This window comes from Thalassophryne amazonica, chromosome 6 (genome assembly GCF_902500255.1).
Source record: "Thalassophryne amazonica chromosome 6, fThaAma1.1, whole genome shotgun sequence".
NCBI lineage: Eukaryota > Metazoa > Chordata > Actinopteri > Batrachoidiformes > Batrachoididae > Thalassophryne > Thalassophryne amazonica.
The window spans coordinates 42658374-42675618 of record NC_047108.1 but is presented as its reverse complement, the minus strand read 5'-3'; the positions used below and the strand labels follow the sequence as shown (position 1 = coordinate 42675618).

At 40.3% G+C, this 17245-nt stretch overlaps 1 protein-coding gene across 1 annotated transcript in view; it reads left to right on the top strand.

Moving 5' to 3' along the window:
- Positions 1 to 16066, top strand: part of ikbkg (inhibitor of nuclear factor kappa B kinase regulatory subunit gamma) — a 111756-nt gene extending 95690 nt beyond the window's left edge. Inside the window, exons 16-17 of the mRNA XM_034172075.1 lie at positions 86 to 162; positions 15764 to 16066. Coding sequence (XP_034027966.1) covers positions 86 to 162; positions 15764 to 15954 — 268 coding nt within the window. The 3' untranslated portion in view covers positions 15955 to 16066. The remainder of the gene's footprint in view (positions 1 to 85; positions 163 to 15763) is intronic.
- The last annotated feature ends 1179 nt before the right edge of the window (positions 16067 to 17245 follow it).

Sequence of the window (17245 nt, the reverse complement as noted above, 5' to 3'; positions counted from 1 at the left end):
TAGTGATTGCTGTTTGCTTACTCTGTCAGATTTGTGTTCAAATTTGTGGATGAAGAAGTTCTTTTATGATCCGATTCTGTTTCAGTGCACGGATGGAGCAGATGAAGCTGAGACACCAGGAGGACTTTCCACCTCGGGCTGCTCACATTGCTGCTTCACCAGGTATGTCACAACAAACACATGCTTGCCTCCACCAAAAAAAAAAAAAATGCCATTTCCTCTTAGTGCCTATAGAGCCCATGCTGCTGATGTCATTAGCTTGGAGCCATGGCTGTGATTACTCTGTTCACCTTTGACAATTATGTCAGAGAAATACAGTTTTGTTTTTTGTAAAAATGTGCATTACAAATACACTAATAATTTGATTATTATTTATTGATTGAATAGTTTCACACAGGGAGTGTCTCATGCACTATATCTGCCATCAAGACACTGATCGCCGCTAACATCAAGGACTGATGGAGGGTTGACGCAAAGTGATGTAATGGGGAAAAACAGACCAACTAGCTGCAGGGCATTTTGTATGTCCAGTATGCATTTGGCACGCCAGCTACACTAAAGCTTGATTTATGCTTCTACAACTCCATTACTTTGTGGCCACACAATGATGTCGATGTGGGTGTGACCCTTTTGAAGTTCTCTGTTGCGTTGGTGTCGTAATGCAGTTTACCAACAGAATAGTAAGGGAACAATGCAGGTACTTTCTTTCTGCCTGCTCTGCCACTGTTCTTGGTCCCCCCATGTACTAATTTGTCCCTCGATGAGCTCCACTTCTTTATATAATCATAAACCTCCAATCCTACGTTAAGCCCTGGTCCCACCGACGAATGAATAATGAGCCATGTAGTATGTTTTTTGTTTTTTTTGGTATGAGTCCAGTTATTCAACAATCGTGGGAGAATAGTGGCTCTGAGAGGCTCTTACAAGCAGAATATTCGGGTAACGAGGCTCATCTCTGAGCGTGGCACTAATTTCAAGAAGTTCAAAATTTGGCAACAACAGCATGGGCCAGTTTGTATATGAGTTACTATAAGGACTAAAGGATTTTAGAGGCATGTTTGTGGTGAGGACGAGGCTGTTCAAAGCCCATTATCTGAGCACCTGGCGGCTGCGAGGACTGGACAGGCTATTTTGGACAGGCTCAGCCCTCTTGCGCACTACAATCCCACTTGCTTTGTGCGCTGGACGCTGTATATAAAATAATTATTTTGTAGTGGATTAATCATTTTCTGTCAGAGCTTGGATGTTGAAAACGCCTCTAATCGCTTCTGGAATCAAAGAGGACATTTGGAGCTTTTTTCCTGTCTCGGTCTCATGCGCTGAGGTGGAGAACACATTTGGAACAGCTTACAAGGTAAGTATTTGTAATGTTTTTATTGTAATAACTTGGTAAAACAGTTGCATGTTCATTCCTTCTTTATAAACAGCTGTTAAAGTATGTTTATCATAGATTTAACATCTTGTTATAATGAATCAGATGAGCTCTGCTGTGTGTGCGCACTAATGCAATGACTCAAACTCAAGATGAGCGTTTACACAAAATGCCAGCTCACAAAAGAGTGATTTTGCAGTCAATAACGGATGAACACAAAGTTAAAAGTTGGATCATGGTGTCAAAATGACTGTGTATAAAGCCAGCGAGAAGAAGCGCAGAGGCGACTGTCCAGGAATGCAGAATGCCAGCGTGCAAAAGAATGATTTTGCAGACATTAACAGATGAACACAAAGTTAAAAGTTGGATCACAGTGTCAAAACCCGTGGTTCGGTTCAAGCTGGTCTGGTGCATTTATTGACTGGAACACAGGTGAACAGCAACGGACTGTACTGGAGCATATATTTTTGGACTGCTTTTAAAAAGTCTTAAATGCTGCTGTGAATTGAAAACCCACACTTTAGGCTGGAGCTTTGGACCAAACCCATACCTAAACGTGTGCAAACGTTGTATTACATGGTGCTATATGGATCATATGTGGCTTGACGTGGATCATATGCGGGGATACGAGCCATTCGAGGCTGGACGGGGCTCAAATAACAGGTTGGTCGTGGCCCACTAGAGGCTGATACCTGGCACATATGAGGCACATAGAGGCACCTTAGTAGTGGATACGTGATAGCTTAAAACATGGATCATTCTTTGAATAATCGCTGACACACCCACACGTGGCTCATTATTCATGGCTTATTATTAGGTGGGACCAAGGCTTTATGTGCAGTTTCCTTCAATGAATTATGGGTCATTTGAGCATCTTGGTAGTTTTTGACTGTGTGTTGTAAAGTTGGTCATATTTGTGGACTTTTCTGACAAACTTTCCTATATTTGATCCATGATCAAAATGTAATCTGAGTGCGCACTGCAAAAACTTTTAAATATTACAGGAGAGGAAGGAGTGAATCCAGAAAAGTGACCAGTCACACCCCTTGCGGTCGCTGTCGTTTTGACGTGTAGTTCCGTTTTTGGAAGGTGCACGTCAGGCTATGGAGAGGGGCTTGGAGAGGGTATGCAGCAACGCACAGGATTTTCTGTTGCTGCTGAGACAGAGAAGCATAAATCAGGCTAAAGTGTAAGACTTTAAAAAAAAAAAAAATGCCTACACAACAGCTTTGAAAGTGGAACACCATGAGGCATAAGCAGAGCTGCTACAGGCAGCTCTACAGCTTTCTGTTTACCGTAATTTCTGGACTGTTAGCCGCAGCTTTTTTACACACTTTGAACTCTGCAGCTTTTACAATGACGTGGCTAATTTATGTATTTTTACAGGCTTTCTTATAAGTCCAAATACGTCAATTGATGCTGTCAATTGATCCCTGAAAGCTGCCCTTCTCATGTGGTGTAAATTCACACGTAGTGTAAATATAAGGTCTTACCTGTTCATTTTAGTGAAGAAAAGTCCCTCTCCGGTGCCAGAGTTGCGCTGTCTACAGAGCGGAGCCTTCTCCCTCCACCCTTCCACACTGGTTCTTTGTCTTGGCACAACAAGTCGAAAAAAATCACAGCGCCTCATTAAACGTCTCATTTACCACAGACTCCATTCTATCCTGGCTGCATGCGATGAAATCTCAAGAAAAAGTTAAAATTACTCAGTTCTCCATGTGGAGCGGAGAAGCCATGCAAGGCTGTGCGCGGGCTGGATGACGTGCACATCAGTATTTACATGTAACACTTCAGGGGAAAAAAGCATTTACGGTATGTATTTGATTAAAAGTTAAAAATCTTTCTGTCTAACATCTTTCTGTGTAAATATCTCATGTTACAATGTGGAGACCCACGGCTTATAGACAAGTGCGGCCTATTTATGTACAATTTCTTTTTTAAAATTGGTGGGTGTGGCTAATATTCAGGTGTGCTCTGTATAGTCCGGAAATTACGGTAACAGAAACTCTGCTTGTTCCTGTAAGATTTCTGGTAGAAAAATTTAAAATGTATTCAGTTATAGAGTTCTACCTTGTGGACCATGACACAGAAGGCCTTCATTTTCCCACTGCCTTTCTCACTTTGGCTGAAAGCTGGGTGTCCTCTGTTAATATTCTACTCTGGCAATGTTTGTTTCTGAATAAAATACAGAGCAGCTGATATTTAAACATTCATCCATTTTTCTTTCCACGCCTCCCAGTAATGCTGTGTTGAAATGTTGGCTGTAAGTGGCAGACGGGAAACCACATGTTTCATTGTTCTCAGTCAGAGGTTGATCAGTTTTCAACTGTTGCTGTAACAAGGACAAAACTGGATGTTGTTTATCTTAAACAAGGCAGACAAATGGACAGTGAGAGATGGATTATTTAACTGCAGAAAGCAGAGTCATCTGGCTTAAAAAAGTAAATGTGAATTTGTGATATTTCAGAAAGGAATTAAATTCATAACCTCACAAAAAGTTAACTTTTTAAGGTGTCATCGGAGCCAAAATTTCCTGTTTTACTATAATGCTTTGCAAAATACTAAAAGCTTGTTGTATCTTTCAGTTAAGTAAATTATTGTTTATGTTATCATTGAAAAAACTGACTGCGCCTCATGTCATCACCTGCCGTTTGCTGCTGCAGATGACAAAAATTTTGCTTTCATGATTACTGGGACGGGTTTTCTGGTGCTGACATCCGAACACAGCGTCTGTCTGTCTGTCTCTATGTATGTATGTATGTATGTATTAGGGGTGTTATGGTGCACATCAGTCATGGTTCAGTTCATATTTGTGGTTACACATCAGTTTGGTGTTTACATACAGTAGTGAGCAGCATGAGAGCTGCTGACTGCCACCAACACTGTGACAAAGTGTAAATGTAAACTTTCTTTTTTGATTAAAAGTTTAGAAATTGGATTCCATTGCTTATCATTCACATTGGATGAATTTGCTATCCATTGCACTGTTTTGTTTTTGTTTTTTTAAGTCGCGTAATGTGTGGAGCCAGACTGCCTTCAAAATTTAGTCAATTTATATTTGTTTTACTTTTGCGCAAATGACGGCATCTCATAAAATCTCACTCTGTACAGATTTGAAATCATTGTACACAGTGTGACTCGTTGGCTAACTTCTCATCCATGAAATGTTACACTAATTCATGCAAAACATCAACTTTTGTCATAAGTTGGTGGCGTTTTCTGTCTGAACTCGAAAGCAAACTGACCTCATACGGGGACAGTGACTCAACATAAATGTGTATCAGTATGCGTTCACTATTCAATTCATCTTTCTGAAGAAAAAGAGAAAGTAACCAATTTAATTAATGCTTCTCAAGTTTATGGGTTAAACAATCCTATCACTGACTTCAACGAGCTGTTTTCCTTTGTTTGACTTAGACACAGCAGGCTGCGGGGTGTGGCCACGCCTCCTGCACTGAAGGGGAGAAAGACCCCGCCTTCCTGCACAGATCACACACACACACACACACACACAGCAGAGAGGAGCTACTCCGGATTGGTATGTGTTAAGGCGAGGCGAACTCCAGAGTTTTAACCGTAACTTTCTACCGGAGATCGCACGACCAGCAAGCAGCTTGGAGCTTACCTGGGCCAAACAAAGGAGGAGGCAGCGTAGGAAGAGGGGCTGCTGAGCCGGTGTCCAGGCTAGCCTACGGAGAGACCCGCACAGACCAGCGTTACCCAGCATCTTCCTCACGAATGCCAAGTCACTGAACAACAAGTTTGATGAGCTATCGGTCACCATTGTGGCACGAAAACTGTGCGGGATAGCTGCATTGTCGTCGTGACGGAGACCTGGCTTCATCCTGGGGCAGCAGATGAAGCTAACGCGCTAGCAGGCCGCACAGCGTACTGAGCCGACCGGACGAGTGACTCAGGGAAAAGCAGAGGAGGAGGACTGTCATCTACTCCAACAACAGGTGGTGTACAAATGCTACAGTGACTGACACACACTGTTCTCCTGATTTGGAGTTTATGACACTCAGATGCCATCTGTTTTATTTGGCCCGAGAGCACGCGGTCGTCATGGTAACGTCTGTGTACGTACCATGGAGTGCTAATGCTAACATAGCATTAAGAACCCTGCTAACAGCTGTTAGAAAACAACAGTGCGCCCACCCGGATGGCATTTTCATTGTGACCGGAGACTTCAACCATGTTGACCTAAGATCTGCGCTCCCTAAGTTTTACCAGCACGTTACATGTGTAACAAGAGGCCATAACGTGCTGGATAAGGCTCACAGTAACAGCAAGGATGCATATAAAGTCTCCCCCCTCCCCCACCTCGGACAATCAGTCCATCTGTCCCTGTTCCTCACCCCAGCATACAGGCCTCTCATACAAAGAACTCTGCCTGAGGTGAGATCTGTTCGGATCTGGCCTGAAGATGCCATTCCACAGCTCCGGCACTGCTTCCAAACTACCAACTGGGACATCTTCGCACAGGAGGACCTCACGGACTACACATCCACTGTACTGTTTTATATTAAAACGTGTATGGATAATGTCACAGTGGAGAAGAGGGTTAGACATTATCCAAATAAGAAACAGTGGATGAACAGTGAAGTCAAACAGCTGCTGAGAAACCGGGACTCTGCTTTCAGGTCTGGGAACATGGAATTGTACAGCTCAGCCAGATCCAAACTGAAAAGAGGCATAAAACAGGCAAAGGCAGCATATGCAAAGAAGATCGAGGAGCACTTCAGAAGGGGAACCCCCGACGTGTCTGGCATTTGTGATCTTGTCAACTTGAACACTTCCTCTTCTAATGCCACCAACACCAGCACAAGCCTAGCGGAGGAGCTAAATTGGTTCTTTGCTAGGTTTGAAGTTGTTGAGGAAGAGAGTGTCCCCATGCTGCCACCCGCTGACAATCTGGCCCTCACTGTGAGCACAGAAGAGGTCAGGAGGGTGCTCCGGGTTGTGAACCCGTCGAAGGCTGCTGGTCCCGATGGTGTCCAGGGGAGGGTATTGAGGGGCTGTGCAGACCAGCTGGCAGAGGTTTTTACTACCATTTTTAACGTCTCGCTGGCTGCTTGCACAGTCCCGAGCTGCCTAAAATCTGCCACTATCGTGCCCATCCCCAAGAGACAGTCGGCCAGCAGTCTGAATGATTACAGACCTGTGGCTCTCACTTCAACTGTGATGAAATGCTTTGAGAGGCTGGTGCTGAGGCGCATAAAATCCTTACTGCCTGCCAGCCTTGATCAGCACCAATTCGTATACATAGCCATTAGGTCCACAGGTGATGCCATCAACACAGCCCTCCACACAGTGTGTCAACATCTTGAACAGTCTGGCAATTATGCGAGGATGTTGTTTGTGGACTTCAGTTCTGCTTTTAATACACTTGTTCCAAGCAGACTGTTGTTCAAACTGCGCAGTCTGGGCATTGGCGAGCACACCTGCAGATGTATCAGAGACTTTCTAACCAACTGTCTGCAGTCAGTCAGGATGGGATCCCACCACTCCTCATTGCTGACAGTGAGCACTGGGGCCCCTCAGGGCTGTGTGCTCAGCCCCATGCTGTACACTTTGTGCACCCATGACTGTGCAGCAACATCTTTGTCAGATTTGCAGATGACACTACTGTGGCTGGGCTGATTCACAACAACGATGAGACGGCCTACAGAGAGGAGGTCCTGAACCTCACTACTTGGTGCTCCCTAAATAACCTGGCACTTAACTCTTCAAAGACAAAGGAGTTGGTGCTAGATTTTAGGCGGAAGGCTTTTAGGCTTCTCATTCAGGGAGACACCGTAGAGAAGGTCAGCCATACAAGACCATTGATAATCTTCCTCGATCTGGGGCTCCACGCAAAATGTTATCCCGTGGGGTCAAAATGAGCATGAGAACAGTGAACAAAAATCCCAGAACTACACAGAGGGTCCTGATGAATGACCTGCAGAGAGTTGGGACCAAAATAACAAAGGCTACACACTACGCAGAGAGGGACTCAAATCCTGCAGTGCCAGGCGTGTCCCCCTGCTTAAGCCAGTATATGCCCAGGCCTGTCTGAAGTTTGCCAGAGAGCATGTGGATGATCCAGAAGAGAATTGGGAGAATATAATGTGGTCAGATAAAACCAAAATAGAACATTTTGGTAAAAACTCAATTCGTCATGTTTGGAGGAAGAAGAATGCTGAGTTGCATTCCAAGAACACCATACCTACTGTGAAGCATTGGGGTGGAAACATCATGCTTTGGGGCTATTTTTCTGCAAGGGGACAGGTCGACTGATCCGTGATACGGGAAGAATGAACGTGGCCATGTATCATGAGATTTTAAGTCAAAACCTCCTTCCATCAGTGAGAGCATTGAAGATGCAACGTGGCTGGGTCTTCCAGCATGACACTGATCCCAAACACACCCCTCGGGCAATGAAGGAGTGGCTCCATAAAAAGCATTTCAAGGTCCTGGAGTGGCCTAAACAGGCTCCAGACCTGTTTTCAAATTTTCAACCCCATAGAAAATTTGTGGAGGAAGTTGAAAGTCCACGTTGCTCAGCGACAGCCCCAAAACATCACTGCTTTAGAGGAGATCTGCATGGAGGAATGGGTCAAAATAGCAGTTACAGTGTGTGCAAACCTGATGAAGACTTACAGGAAACATTTGACCTCTGTCATTACCAACAAAGACTATGTTACAAAGTATTGAGTTGAACTTTTGTTATTGACCAAATACTTATTTTCCACCATAACTTACAAATACATTCTTTAAAAATCCTACAGTGTGATTTCCTGGAATTTTTTTCTCATTTTGTCTCTCACAGTTGAAGTGTACCTAAGTTGAAAATTATAGATCTGTCTCATCTTTCTAAGTAGGAGAACTTGCACAATCAGGCATTGACTAAATACTTTTTTGCCCCACTGTGTGTGTGTGTGTGTGTGTGTGTGTGTGTGTGTGTGTGTGTGTGTGTGTGTGTGTGTGTGTGTGTGTGTGTGTGTGTTGTGTGTGTGTGTGTGTATGTATGTGTATGTATATATATATATATTTATATATATACAACCCCTGGCAAAAATTATGGGATCACCGGCGCCTCGGAGGATGTTCATTCAGTTGTTTAATTTTGTAGAAAGCAGATCACAGACATGACACAAAACTAAAGTCATTTCAAATGGCAACTTTCTGGCTTTAAGAAACACTATAAGAAATCAAGAAAAAAAGATTGTGGCAGTCAGTAACGGTTACTTTTTTAGACCAAGCAGAGGAAAAAAATATGGAATCACTCAATTCTGAGGAAAAAATTATGGAATCACCCTGTAAATTTTCATCCCCAAAACTAACACCTGCATCATATCAGATCTGCTCGTTAGTCTGCATCTAAAAAGGAGTGAACACACCTTGGAGAGCTGTTGCACCAAGTGGACTGACATGAATCATGGCTCCAACACGAGAGATGTCAATTGAAACAAAGGAGAGGATTATCAAACTAAATCATCACGCAATGTTGCAAAAGATGTTGGTTGTTCAGTCAGCTGTGTCTAAACTCTGGACCAAATACAAACAACATGGGAAGGTTGTTAAAGGCAAGCATACTGGTAGACCAAGGAAGACAAAGCGTCAAGACAGAAAACTTAAAGCAATATGTCTCAAAAATCGAAAAATGTACAACAAAACAAATGAGGAACGAATGGGAGGAAACTGGAGTCAACGTCTGTGACCAAACTGTAAGAAACCGCCTAAAGGAAATGTGATTTACATACAGAAAAGCTAAACGAAAGGCATCATTAACACCTAAACAGAAAAAAACAAGGTTACAATGGGCTAAGGAAAAGCAATTGTGGACTGTGGATGACTGGATGAAAGTCATATTCAGTGATGAATCTCGAATCTGCATTGGGCAAGGTGATGATGCTGGAACTTTTGTTTGGTGCCTTTCCAATAAGATTTATAAAGATGACTGCCTGAAGAGAACATGTAAATTTCCACAGTCATTGATGATATGGGGCTGCATGTCAGGTAAAGGCACTGGGGAGATGGCTGTCATTACATCATCAGTAAATGCACAAGTTTATGTTGATATTTTGGACAATTGAAAGGATGTTTGGGGATGATGAAATCACTTTTCAAGATGATAATGCATCTTGCCATAGAGCAAAAACTGCAAAAACATTCCTTGCAAAAAGACACATAGGGTCAATGTCATGGCATAGGGTAAATGTCAATGAGCAGATCTGATTTGATGCAGGTGTTAATTTGGGGGATGAAAATTTACAGGGTGATTCCATAATTTTTTCCTCAGAATTGAGTGATTCCATATTTTTTTCCTCTGCTTGGTCTAAAAAAGTAACCGTTACTGACTGCCACAATCTTTTTTTCTTGATTTCTTATAGTGTTTCTTAAAGCCAGAAAGTTGCCATTTGAAATGACTTTAGTTTTGTGTCATGTCTGTGATCTGCTTTTTTTCTACAAAATTAAACAACTGAATGAACATCCTCTGAGGCCGGTGATTCCATAATTTTTGCCAGGGCTTGTTTATATGTATATGTGTGTGTGTGTGTGTGTGTGTGTGTGTGTGTGTGTGTGTGTGTATATATACATATATATATATATATATATATATATATATATATATATATACACACACACGTGTGGTTGCTTACTTTTAGATATGCATATGAAGTACAGTAGTGTTCAGAATAATAGTAGTGCTATGTGACTAAAAAGATTAATCCAGGTTTTGAGTATATTTCTTATTGTTACATGGGACACAAGGTACCAGTAGATTCAGTACATTCTCACAAATCCAACAAGACCAAGCATTCATGATATGCACACTCTTAAGGCTATGAAATTAGGCTATTAGTAAAAAAAAAAAAAGTAGAAAAGGGGGTGTTCACAATGATAGTAGTGTGGCATTCAGTCAGTGAGTTTGTCAATTTTGTGAAACAAACAGGTGTGAATCAGGTGTCCCCTATTTAAGGATGAAGCCAGCACCTGTTGAACATGCTTTTCTCTTTGAAAGCCTGAGGAAAATGGGACGTTCAAGACATTGTTCAGAAGAACAGCGTAGTTTGATTAAAAAGTTGATTGGAGAGGGGAAAACTTATACACAGGTGCAAAAAATTAAAGGCTGTTCATCTACAATGATCTCCAATGCTTTGAAATGGACAAATAAACCAGAGACGCGTGGAATAAAACGGAAAACAACCATCAAAATCGATAGAAGAATAAGAATGGCAAAGGCTCACCCATCGATCAGCTCCAGGATGATCAAAGACAGTCTGGAGTTACCTGTAAGTGCTGTGACAGTTAGAAGACGCCTGTGTGAAGCTAATTTATTTGCAAGAATCCCCCGCAAAGTCCCTCTGTTAAATAAAAGATGTGCAGAAGAGGTTAGAATTTGCCAAAGAACACATCAAGTGGCCTAAAGAGAAATGGAGGAATATTTTGTGGACTGATCAGAGTAAAATTGTTCTTTTTGGGTCCAAGGGCTGCAGACAGTTTGTGAGACTACCCCCAAACTCTGAATTCAAGCCACAGTTCACAGTGAAGACAGTGAAGCATGATGGTGCAAGCATCATGATATGGGCATGTTTCTCCTACTATGGTGTTGGGCCTATATATCGTATACCAGGTATCATGGATCACTTTGGATATGTCAAAATACTTGAAGAGGTCATGTTGCCTTATGCTGAAGAGGACATGCCCTTGAAATGGGTGTTTCAACAAGACAATGACCCCAAGCACACTAGTAAATGAGCAAAATCTTGGTTCCAAACCAACAAAATTAATGCCTCGCAGATGTGAAGAAATCATGAAAAACTGTGGTTATACAACTAAATACTAGTTTAGTGATTCACAGGATTGCTAAAAAAGCAGTTTGAACATAATACTAGTTTTGCGTTTGTAGCGTCAACAGCAGATGCTACTATTATTGTGAACACCCCCTTTTCTTCCTTTTTTTTTTTTTTACTAATAGCCCAATTTCATAGCCTTAAGTGTGTGCATATCATGAATGCTTGGTCTTGTTGAATTTGTGAGAATCTACTGACCATGGGTCCGAAGAAGGCACTGACGGCGGAGGAGGGAGACGATATCAAGAAGTCCCTGGACTTTTTGTCTGAGGAAATCTCTGTTGTTAAAATGCAGCAGAAATCCATTATGGAGCTGGTGGAAGAAGTGAAGGCTCTCCGGATCCAGAATGCAGAGAAAGACAGGTGTCTGGTGTACCTGCAGAACCGTGTTGCGGAGTTGGAACAGTACACAAGGATGAACGACGTTATTATTACAGGAATTCATATTAAACCTCGATCCTACGCACGGGCGGTGTCAGAAGACAGCGGAGGGGAGGCCAGCGAGCAGGAGGCCAGCTCAGTGGAACAACAGGTGGCTGACTTCCTGCAATCTAAAGGTATTCAAATGGACTGTAATAACATTGAAGCGTGCCACCCCCTGCCCAGGAGAGAGGATGGAGATAAGCGAGCAGTTATAATGAGGTTTGTCAACAGAAAACATAAAATGGCATTGTTAAAACAGGGACGGAAACTCAAAGGAACAAACGTATTCATCAATGAACATCTGACCAAAAGAAACGCAGACATTGCCAGGAAAGCTCGTTTCTTAAAAAAGCAGGGAAAAATTCAACAGACATGGACATCCAACTGCAAAACATTTATCAAATTGAATGGAACAACAGAACAAGCGAAGGTTATGGTAATCAGGAACATCGAGGAACTGGACAAATACGACCAATAAGGTATGAGGACACAAACACATCACCATGACACAGACCAGAGGAACCTATTCATCTACTACATCATCTCCATCTGGAGACAAGAAGGATATAACTCAAAGGATTGCTGATCATGGAAAAGTAGAACTGAGAACATTTAAATACACAGACCACAATGTACTGGACTTGGAGCACGATATAGACCCGGACAATAATTTCTTCTCAAATATCAATGACAGTTGTTGCTATTATACAGATGAACAGTTTAATCGGATCATTAAAACAAATAACAAATTATCAATAATCTATTTCAACAGCAGAAGTCTATATGCAAACTTTAACAACATTAAAGAATATTTAAGTCAATTTAAAAAAATATTTAACATAATTGCTATAGCAGAAACATGGATCAATGAAGATAAAGGAATGGATTTTGAACTGGATGGATATGAATTTAACTGTGTAAACAAAGAATAAGAGTGGAGGAGGAGTGGCTGTGTATGTGGATAAGAACATGGATTATAAAATAGTAGACAATATGACAACTGTGATCGATAACATTAGAATGTATAACTATTGAAATATGTGAAGAAAAAAGCAAAAATGTATTAGTCAGCTGTATATATAGAGCACCAGGATCTAGTATTGAAACGTTCTCAAAAACTAATCAAAAAACTGTTCATTTGTGGTGACTTAAATATTGATCTGCTCAATCCAAATAAGCATAAAATAACAGATGAATTTATCAATATAATGTACAGTATGAGTTTATATCCAAAAATCACCAGGCCAAGCAGAATTACATCCCATAGTGCCACCTTAATTGATAATATATTCAGCAATGATATTGAGAATAACACTGTGAGTGGATTATTAATCAATGACATTAGTGATCATCTACCAGTTTTCATCGTTTATAATAGAAACCATCGGCGGAATCAGCCAGAGGAGAAAATAAAATACAGGCGAGTGCGGACAGAGGAAAACATGAACACACTAAAGAAGGATTTACAGGAGCAAAACTGGGAAAAGGTATACAGTGAAAGTGATGATGATAGTGCATACGAAACTTTTTTACAAATATTTACATCATTATATGATAAAAATTGTCCAATTAAACAAGACTACAGAAAACAAAAAATCCAAGATCGACCATGGATGACGAAAGGGTTACGAAATGCATGTAATAAGAAAAATACACTGTATAGAGAATTCATAAAACTAAAGACTAAAGAGGCAGAAAATAGATATAAGAAATACAAAAATAGATTAATATTATACGGGTGTGTAGGAAGGAATATTATAGTAACATATAATAAAAACAATATTAAAGGAATATGGGATATATTAAATAGCATTATCAAAAATGGTAATAAAAAACAGAGTTACCCTCAGTATTTCATTGATAATAATGTCAAGAAGGAAAATAAGGATGAGGTAGTCAACGGTTTTAATAATTTTTTTGTAAATATTGGACCAAGCTTGGCAGAAAAAATTCCCGATTCCCAACCTGAGGATTGGGATAATAATCTCATAGAAAAAAAAATCCCTGTTCAGTGTTCCTCACAGCAGTGGATGGAAAAGAAATTATAGACATTGTGAATAATTGTAAATATAAAACATCTACCGATTTAAATGAATTTAATTGATATGGTGGTGGTAAAACAGGTCATTGAATGGATTGCAAAACCATTAACATACATCTGTAACTTATCATTTCAAACCGGTAAATTTCCCAATCAAATGAAAATAGCTAAGGTTGTGCCGCTGTATAAGACTGGGGATAGACACCACTTCACAAATTATAGACCTTTTTCTTTGCTTCCACAATTTTCCAAATTATTAGAAAAGTTATTCAATAATAGATTAGACAAATTCATAAATAAATATAAATTACTTACTGATAGTCAATATGGATTCAGAGCACATAGTTCAACATCACTTGCATTAGTAGAATCAGTTGAGGAGATTACAAACGCCATAGACCACAAATTACATTCAGTTGGAATATTTATAGACCTAAAAAAGGCTTTTGATACAATCAGTCATGACATATTAATCAATAAACTTGAACAGTGTGGGATTAGGGGGTTGGTGTTGCACTGGGTGAGAAGCTACTTAAGTAACAGAAAACGGTTTGTGAAGTTGGGGGAATATACATCATCATGCTTGGACAATGCTTGTGGTGTCCCACAGGGGTCAGTATTGGGTCCAAAACTTTCTAATTTATATAAATGATATTGTCAATGTTTCCAAAATATTAAAATTAGTATTATTTGCAGATGACACAAGCATTTTTTGTTCAGGGGGGGATTTGCAGGAGTTACTGAGGAGGATCAGTATAGAAATGGGAAAATTGAAAATATGGTTTGACAGAAACAAATTATTAAACTTACGTAAAACAAAATACATGTTATTTGGCTATTGTAATACAGACATACAGGTTCAGTTACAAGTTGAGGGGGTAGATATTGAAAGGGTACATGAAAATAAGTTTCTGGGGGTGATAATAGATAAGATAAACTGGAAGACTCATAAAACATATACAAAGTAAACTGTCAAGAAGCATTTCAGTTCTAAACAAAGCGAAACATATTCTGGACCACAACTCACTCCGCATTCTTTACTGCTCACTGGTTTTACCATATTTACACTACTGTGCAGAGGTATGGGGTAATACTTATAAAGGTACAACACAATCACTATCAGTAATGCAGAAAAGAGCTATAAGAATCATTCATAATACTGGCTATAGAGATCATACAAATCCACTATTTTTACAATCCAAAATCTTAAAATTCACAGACTTGGTTCATTTTCAAACAGTACAAATCGTGTATAAAGCAATAAACAATTTACTTCCAGCAAATATTAAAAATGTTTTTTTTTAACAGATCAGGGGATTGCAGTCTGAAGGGGAAATTTAATTTAAAGCATCAGTGGGCACGAACAACATTAAAAGGTTTCTGTATTTCTGTCTGTGGGGTGAGGATGTGGAACAGATTGGGAGTGGGGCTCAAGCAATGTCCAAGCATGAACCAGTTCAAACAGCGGTACAAAAATGTTTTTTTCTAGGTATAGGGAGGAGGAAGGGTAATGAGGGTTAGGGTGTTCTTGTTTTTTGCTTCGGCTTGTAAATATATAGTATTTTGTATGTAAGTAGGTATGTGTAGGTGTATATTTATGTTTGTGTATATGTGTGTGTGTGTGTGTGTGTATATATATATATAGAGAGAGAGAGAGAGAGAGATCGGTTTAGGTGTGTAGGAATCTATGTGTATATGTGGCCAAGGGTATTACTGGTTGTGGGGAAGAAGGGGTAGGGATAAATAAGCTGATGCTTCACCCTACCTCTTTTCGGACATGTTGGGTACACAGTAGGAACTTTTTTTTTTGTTGTTTTCACTGATCTATCTTGTATTTGTTGTTGTATCAAATGTTCGAAATAAACAGTTTTCATTCATTCAGTCTACTGGTACCTTGTTTCCCATGTAACAATAAGAAATATACTCAAAACCTGGATTAATCTTTTTAGTCACATAGCACTACTATTATTCTGAACACTTCTGTAATTATTCATTTGATTCTCCTTGACAAATTGCTGACTCAGTGTTTTAACCACATTTTTCTGCTAAGGGCCGTTGACAGGCTTTCTGTCTCTGTTGTCTGCTTAGGTGTATTTGTTGCTGGAGCATTCAACACGGCGCCCCCACCTTCCTCATTCCGGAGTCACGGTTTGCCACCAGTCGGTGATCCTGGAGCAAGTGGAGTTGAGGAGCAACATGTTTTATCTTGTCCCAAGTGCCAGTATCCAGCTCCAGATATGGACACACTGCAGATACATGTCATGGACTGTATACAGTAAAGATTTATGCATTATTTTATGTGTTGGTGTCTACTCCCATGTCGGTCCTACAAAGATACATGGCAGTGGCACCTTAACTCACTGCTGTGCAAACAGACACTTAGAATATTACCCAAAATTAAAAACAAAATGTGTGTGTATATATAATGTAATTAAGAAAAAGGCAGTCAGATTTAGGCAGCATGAACAATTGAAACAAATGAAGGTCCAGTTAAGCAAGATATTTCTCTTTTAACTGTGCCGTAAAACAGGTCTTTTAAAAGTGTTATTAAATTGGCTGTTCCAGTTCGTCCTGACCCAAATGTACCACCTACCAGTTATTATTCAGGCACCTCCTATTACACATGCTCAGTGAACCACCTGAGATATACCTTAAACCCCTTACCTACAATTCCAGTTATACAGTTGGCAGAGACTTTTGTCCAAACTGATTTAAAAGACAACATGCCAACAGCAACTGCAGAAAATGTAAGTTGTCACATTATCACAAACAGGAATAATTGAAATTTGACCTTTAGATCATTTTACCTGTCGAGCTACAGCTGCCACACATCTTTATGGTCACACTGCAATATTAATGGCAAATGAAACAACGCTAGCTGGAAGGGAGCCTATGCATCCAGACTGATAAACACTTCCTGTTAAATTCTTTGTCCTTCCACCTTAATTCATCTGTTTGCTGATTACTATTTTATCAGAGCACCTATTAGTCAAGTCATCTGTTTTCTGCATTGCTTGCTGTGAAAATGGCATGCTGATGCACAAATTCATCAGTAATTATACAATAATCCTGGACTCTTTTGTCATCCTTATTTCTCTTCACTTGAGTGACGGAGCGGCAACTGAGGAGTTACTCTGTATTCTGTGGACTGTATTTGACTGTATTATCCATGATGTAAATATTAGTTATGATGAGGCATAAGGTGATTGTTGGGAGCTGACTGAGGTGTATTCAGCAAAACACACCAGCGTAGTATGCAAATCAGAACTATTCCAGAATTGTACCTAGGACATAAAACAGAAAAATATACCCTATTCTAGTCAGAAACCCTATACAATCCATCCTTCATTTTCTGAACTTGCTTATTCCAGTTAAGGATCATGGGTTTGTCATGGCTGGAGTCTGTCCTAGCCAACGCATAGACAGACTCATTCTCACAGCTACATTCAATTTAGTCACCGGTTCACCGAATCTTCATGTCTGTGGAGGTGTGAGGAAGCCAGATCACCTGGAGGAAATGTACGCAAGCACTGGGAGAACATACAAGCTCTGAGGCTTCAGGTTTAGAGC